Source organism: Dunckerocampus dactyliophorus, chromosome 5 (genome assembly GCF_027744805.1).
Source record: "Dunckerocampus dactyliophorus isolate RoL2022-P2 chromosome 5, RoL_Ddac_1.1, whole genome shotgun sequence".
NCBI classification, from domain to species: Eukaryota; Metazoa; Chordata; class Actinopteri; order Syngnathiformes; family Syngnathidae; genus Dunckerocampus; species Dunckerocampus dactyliophorus.
In genome coordinates this window covers 21,173,206-21,180,556 of record NC_072823.1, presented here as the reverse complement: position 1 = coordinate 21,180,556, position 7,351 = coordinate 21,173,206, and the positions used below count along the sequence as shown (strand labels likewise).

Sequence of the window (7,351 nt, the reverse complement as noted above, 5' to 3'; positions counted from 1 at the left end):
TAATTATTGTCTATATATTTGAATTTAAATCCCGCTCTTGTATTCACATAAGTTTGGTTACGCTCAAATTATTATGCAATATAATGCACACATTTCGTGTAGAGTTACACAACATAGTATTTCTAAATGAATATTTCTCTTTAACGTTGAGCTTTATCTGATTAACATAATGTTATATACTGTCAAAGAGTATGGCGTAGCGTGTTTTGTTAAGAATGACCACCGGAGGGCAGTGTCCACATAGAAAAGCGACAACCCTCTTTTGCACAAATTACTGGAGGTAGTTTTGATTTAATTCAGTTCGCCAAACATTTTGTCTCCCACTATTTTGTTTCTGTTATGAGTCTAATGTGAAACTAACACCGAATAAGATTGTTTACTAAAAGTAAGACACTTAAAAAATGTAAATAAAAAAATCATTACTTGTTGCAGTAGTTTTTTGAACAATAATTTGTAGTAGCATCGCTGGTTTTGCGTTTTTGCTCAGAAAACAACGACATTTTCGTAAATAACCTAGCAATGCTACTAATCTGCCCTCTGATTCGAATGTGTGCACGCGCGATGGTTGTGAGTTCATTGGACAGCCGCGCATGCGCGGTAGGAAAACCCCGTTTCTTCGTCAATCCGAAGAAACTGCGTTGCTGTTATTTGTTGTATTTGGACGCGGGGCGACGTAATGGCGTAATTTCTCGGTTATTTTGGAAACTGTGCGGTGGTATTGTTTCGGAGACTGCCGGTATGTATTCATTTCTATACGAGCGAAGAGGACTTCCGCTGCGAGGACCATTTCAACGCCGGTGAATGCCAGTTGTGTTGTGGATGTGAGGTGAGGAGAGGTGGTAGGTCGCAGTCTCCCGGGTTAGTAAAGCCGAACTCACAATTAAATATCAGCAAATATGTGTTAATATAACCGTAACTATAGGCTTAAATGAGTATTTTAAAAGAAAATTTCAAATATAGGTGCGTTGAGACGTTCGGGGGACAGAGAGGGGGGCGGGTCTAGCTGTTAGGGCCATCTGCAAGACCCGCCTAGCTAAGGTTAGCATGCTGGCTAACGTAAGGTGACGGTAGTTGTCACTGTTCCCGGTAGCTATCCAACCGGCGTCAAACCGGGCGAATGCACCCGGTGTGTATGGTGTTCATCCAGGGATGGAAGCTGGACGCGGACATGGTAAAGCCATCGATTAATTACACACACGGCTATTTACTGTCGTCATATAAGATCAATGCTACATGCTAACAACGGGGGGCATCCTGTTTTAAAATACGCGACGTGACGTTTCGCTGGTTAGGCCAGACTGGATTAGCTTGTGCGAGCTAACTAGCGCCTCAATGCTAGGGAGCTAACAAAGAGACCAATGTGCCTTGCTTTTGTGTCTTTGAAATGTTTGTTGCTTTTCGTCACATAAAGAGCGACGACGTATGGCGCATAAAGACGAATGCTCTGTTTGTAACACGACAGACTTGGAAATACACCGCTGCTCTTTATTATGAGTATTGTACGTTTCAGCATTACCAGTTATAGTCTGCGGTAAACAAGGTAAGCAACACTCATTGACAAAATAATTGTTGATCCTTATGCCTTATGCCAATGAGTGTGTATTTAAACACAAGACACACTATTGGCTAATCACTCCTAAATGGTTACGCTGTCAGATACAATATTTTTTCCCCTTGCGCGGCATTATCGTTAAGTGCTCTTAGGGCGATTAATTCATTGTGATAATCTTAATTACACCTTCCCTCATTTGAGATCTTAACCGACGACTTGAAAGCAGCTGGCAACTAGTTAAACGTGCCGCTACCTAATCTATAATCGTGGCAATCTGGTGCTTTGGACGTTTACTGTTCTGCACAAAATAAATTATTCGCATGCAGACTGAGGTTAATATTCAGGTGAAAGACAGTTGGTCAAGTTTGACATTCCACTTTTGAATTGATAGTCATGGCAAGTTTACAAAGTGGGCATTATTGTTAAGGTTTGCTTTTTTCCACATTGGTTGCCAAAATGCACTGAAGAACTGTTTATTGTATTTTATAAATTATTTTGTTTAGAAACAGCTCCCATTTGAGATCTTTACCAGCAGGCAGCTGTCCGCAAGTTTAATGCGCCCCTAGAAAAGCTGTGTGTCAATCTGGTGCATTGGATGTTGCTTTTTTTTGCACATAGCTAAACAAAAGTTGTTTACATATGGAATGGAGTTAAGATATCAAATGTTAAGACTTTTTTTTAGGGTTTGACATGACTGCTTGGAATTGTGAGTAAAGGCAAGTTTCCAAAATGTTTAATTATCGCTAAGGTTGTGTGCAGCGGTTGTCAGAGTGCACTGGATCATATTGAGAGCTGTTTATAGTAATTTATAGTATTTTGTCAATTTATGTTGTTAAATCAGACATGGCTATAAATGACATTTGTTGCACCCCCTATGGGTTGTACCCAAATACTCAAAAGATTTATTATTGTTGGACAAATGGTCAATGGTTATGGCAGTGCTTCTCAAACAGTGGGGCAGGCCCCCCTGGGGGACGTGCTGAGCTGTCGCAAGGGTGTGAGAGGCAAGGGAGCTTACAATGTTATTGTAGACCTGCCAACCTAGGAATTTTTTTTGTATCCGGCATGCGTTTTGACCCTTGAACACGTTTGTATAAGTGCTGTCAGAATTAACATGTTAATAACGAGTTAATAGAAATTCCCTTTAACGCCACTTAAAAAAAAAAAATGCGGCATCAACATGTGCATGTCATGTTTGACCCTTGTTCCATACTGTGGTTTGAAGAAAGCGGTGTGGCAGTTGAGTTGAGCCACAAGCGGGAGCAACTATTGAGCAGAAATGGACGAAAAAGCTTCAAAGCCCTGGCAGATGGCTCTCGCAACATTTGTATCCACTGTCGCTGTGAGTTAAGTTGTCACGGAGTATGTCAGGTCACGGAGTATGTCAGGTCTAAAAGGCCAGAGAGTCATTTATACAGTAATACCTTGGCATACGAGTGCCCCAACGAACAAGTGTTTTTTAGTGAGCTGTCTTGGCTGATTTTATTATTGTTGTTGTTGTTGTTACTATTATTGTTGATATTGTTATTCTTATTTATTAGTGAATTATTAACATTTGTGCTTGAACTGACAGAATAAAAGATGCATGTTGAAAGACCCATGGTGTCATACTGATTGAAGTCGCCAGACTAAGTAAAGTGTGTGGGTGGGTGGGGGGGTAAAAGAGGCCCTGCAAAGCCTATTTGGTTGATGGCAGCCATGTTTTTCAACTATACTTACTAAAATTTTGCACACAGGTGCTCATCAGCCCTCTAAAAGTTGTCTACCAAATTTTGCGATGATTCCGCTAAAGAGAAATTTCAAGTCAATCTGATTTACAAAGTCAAACTGGGGGTTTAATAGCAGCGCCGCCATGTGGCGAATTTGTACGAAAAATAATAGCACAGGAAACAGTCAGGAGTAGAGTTGGCTTACACAAACACATACTGTCGAGTCACGTAAAGAAATAACAAGCACTGTTCTAATAATTGTTTCACATACTGTTGGCATGTTTTAATGCAATCTCACTAATAATATGTTCTGTGTGTTATCTTACAGTGAATTTGGACAGCAGCAAATTTGGATTATTTTACCTGTCGACCTAGCGCAAAGGTTTGGCATCTGTAAGAAGGCTGATTGTCCCCCATCAGCAAGTCCTTATGCTTGAAAGACGCTGCAACCTGTGTCTTACAGAATGGGTGGTGTGGACTTAAAGAGATTTGTATACCAACATCAGCACTCTGTGTCCTGCTGTGGTGTGTACAAACGAACACCTCCCATCCATCTCCTCCAATCCCTGCACCATGTGTATAAAGACCTACTTTAAACTATAAGGAAAGGACATTTGAGACTTTCTTTTTTTTACTTTTAGATCCCATATACTGCTTATATAAGCCTATAACCGACATGGAAGTCTTCATATTCTAATTTTTCAGATCTAGTCTCCCTGTACTTTTTCTTTTGTGTGTGGGATGTCGGAAAAGCCTGATGACAAAATGGTGAAGTTCCTGGCTCCCCCTGCGAAGAGTGGAAATGGTCCCAGTTCTGGGTCAGACTCCATGGTCAACGAATCCCGCCAGACAGAAGTGAGACGGCGCCATCACACCATGGAGCGTGATCGCTGTAACCCAGAGCACCGCTTCTTCCGTCGCAGCGTCATCAGTGACTCCAATGCCACAGCGTTGGCCCTCCCTCTACCCAGCAGGATCCCCATACCTGCTCAGCGCATTCAACCACATGAAGCTACAGCGCAGCGGCAGCAGGCCACCACCGTCCGCTCTCCACAGGTCGAACCAAATTTGTCTCATAAGGACGAGTCCGCCGAGTCCCTGGAAGGCGGAGAGCGGAAAGACCCCGAAATTGCCAAGGTGAACGTAGTGCCTCTAGAACAGGTGTCTGCTGTCTTACACGATGTCTGTGAGGCCGAGGTGGTGGTGGAAACCCACTCCCCGCCACACTTGAGTCAAACGGAGCCGGACCACTCTGCCGAGGCGAAGGTACCACACGAGGGTGAGGAAGAGGACAAGGACGCCGCCAAAGCTCGTGCTGAAGCGGAGCAGAGGGAAGCGGAGAAAAAAGTGCAGGACGACATTGAGGAAGCCGAGACGAAAGCAGTGGGGACTTCGCCGGACGGACGTTTCCTAAAATTTGACATTGAAATTGGACGTGGATCTTTTAAGACGGTCTATAAGGGCCTTGATACAGAAACAACAGTGGAGGTGGCTTGGTGTGAGTTGCAGGTAAGATCTACTGTTTGCTTTTATTCATTTTAGACTTACATTTTTATCACACGCACATTATCACTGATGGACGTACTGGTTGCTTTTATTCATTTTACACTTACATTTTTATCACACGCACATTATCACTGATGGACGACTCATCAATCATTTTTGAATTTATCTCAATTTTATATCGTACAGTCCAACCTCCAAAGTTAACCAGTCACAAACTGTTTTGTGATGTTGGTGGACGTCCAATCTCAATAGGTTTAATTTCTGGTTCAGTGGTCAGCATCATACATCTTATTGCCATCACTGGTTAGCATCACAAAAACAACAAAAAACATGAGGGAAATTAGGGATGGCTAACTATGGCTTAACTTTGCATTTTGATGTATTTTGTGCCTGTTTCTAATAGAAATAGCACAAGGGCTTATGTTTATGACGTCACATCTGATGTTTTTTTTCTGCAACTTTGAAGGCGCAGCATTCCAGTTCTTGGTTCTCGTAGTTCCTAGTACAAATTTAGCAGAGAACATCTATAGTAAACTGTGTACTGGTAAGAAAACCTGCAACTAATTATGAATTATGGATCAATTTTTTATTTTAAAAATGTAACTATCCTCTGACCTCAGCCTCTCAAATGTGAATTTTTAAAAAAAATTCCTTAGGCATCTATGAAAGCAGACCTCTATCTTTTGTGTTTAACAAGATAACACACATCAGCTTCGACTTTGAAAAAAAAATCAAATATGTATCATTACAATGCAGTTTGTATGCACATGATTATTTATCACCATACTTCTTGCACCGAGTGCTTGTCGGACCACATTTTACTCACACATTTAAAAACGTTCCATTATGGTGATGGCAATACTTAACTGCTGTCAGCTGCAGTGTAATGTTCTGTCTATTGATGACTTCTCTTGAGTAAAGAGGATCTTGGAATCGGGAGAACGTGGATGTTATTTTTACAGCTATTTGAAATGTGTGAATGAAACATGCTGTTTTATCTCCTTTCAGTAACAATAATTTAATTAAAAAAATACTTTTCACAGACCAGGGGTTAATAACGTATGGTACATTGCGCTGCCCTCCGTAAATAAAGTTGGAATCTCCCCTACTCGCTGGAAAACTATTTTTCTGGAGCATATTTTCTGGCGTTTTCTGCTGACCCCCGACTCTTGTTCAATCTCTCTATATAGGAACTAACAAGCAGTTCATTTTGCATTTAAACATAAGATTTGAAATGATTTTATCTATTTTTCTCAAACCCTGTAGTCTTCTGATGCCTCACACTGCCCTGGACAATTCAGTTCTATTTTTAAAAAATTCAAAATAAATCAAGCAGTCCATTAATAGTTTGCTTGTAATGGCATGGGTCCAAGACAATTTCCTTCCACAGTTACCTGAGCAACAGTCACTTCCTCCCTGACTTGAATTTCCTTTTTGCATTGTTTCACATGGTGTGCAGCAAAAGAACACCTGCCATTTCCCTTCTGTTAGTCTCAGAATCTAAGGAAATTGGTCAAAACGGGACGTTATCCAACAGCTCGTGCACTGAATGCTCCTATGACTAAAACTCATGTGGAATCACTGGACTGCAGCCAAGGTTCAACTTGTTGCACTGATAATTGCTCATGATTGTAATTTCCCATATTGATTTACTAATGCGGGCAAACTCCATGCTGAAATATGCTATGGTTGTAAAAGGGTAATTTATGGTGAATTGGCTGTAGCTAATTTCTTCCAATTATTACGGCCCTCTGTAGACTTTTTGAGTTTGTTAATGTAATTGCTCTCTTTGTAAGTGAATAGGCTTTGAATTAGATTCAGACCAAATTAGCAGCAGCAGAAGCAAAACGTGCTGGGTGCGTTTTTAAAAAGTAGCTTTCTCCTCTGTGTCCAGCTGAGGCAGCTATATGGCCCTTAGCAAGATTTGACCTCATTCACTACATGATTGTTTGCTTTTCCTGTCACGCTCTCAGCTCCGTCATGAGAGAGAGCGCAACAGCAGCAGCACATATAGAAGCACAGCTTCACATGCGCACTTCAGAACAATGTGAAGATTACAGGCACGTGCCCCCCCCACCCCACCCACCCACCCACCCACACACACACACACAGCAGCAACAGCGCGCATGCTCAGTGCGTTCATTCTCTGCATGCTTGTGTGAATGTAAAATGGGTCACATTCCTGACAGAAGAATCTCCTGTGTAAAGCACAGCAAGCTGGCTTGCCAAGGCCTGTTTCTGCTATAGCACTCCGTGTCTCGCACTTTTTTAAAAAAAAATCTTTATCATGACTGCCCTCTTGGTTACATTTCCTACTTTATGGCTTGTTTACTATCAAATATGTATTACCCTGACAAAGTGGTTTGCATGACTTACAGTAGTTGTTTGTCAGGCTGGATTAGTCATTTATGGCACGGTGGCCTAGTGGTTAGCATGTTGGCCACACAGTTAGGAGATTGGGAAGATCTGGGTTTGAATCTCCGTTTGGGCATCTCTGTCTGGAGATTGCATGTGCGTGCGTGGGTTTTCTCGGGTACTCCCACATTCCAAAAATATGCATGTTGGGTAAATTGGCGGGTCTAAA

The 7,351-nt window shown here is 41.7% G+C and overlaps 1 protein-coding gene across 7 annotated transcripts in view; it reads left to right on the top strand.

Annotated features, from left to right (window-relative positions):
• Positions 1-599: 599 nt before the first annotated feature.
• wnk1a (WNK lysine deficient protein kinase 1a) overlaps positions 600-7,351 on the top strand; it is a 31,734-nt gene continuing 24,982 nt past the window's right edge. For 4 of the 7 annotated variants that reach the window (XM_054775987.1, XM_054775985.1, XM_054775986.1 and 1 more), the window contains exons 1-2: positions 600-826; positions 3,590-4,770. In XM_054775987.1, the coding sequence (XP_054631962.1) occupies positions 4,003-4,770 (768 nt within the window). In that variant the 5' untranslated portion in view covers positions 600-826; positions 3,590-4,002. Of the gene's footprint in view, positions 859-903; positions 1,172-1,254; positions 1,541-3,589; positions 4,771-7,351 lie in introns of those variants that run through there. The other 3 variants (XM_054775982.1, XM_054775981.1, XM_054775983.1) reach the window with 3 other exon arrangements.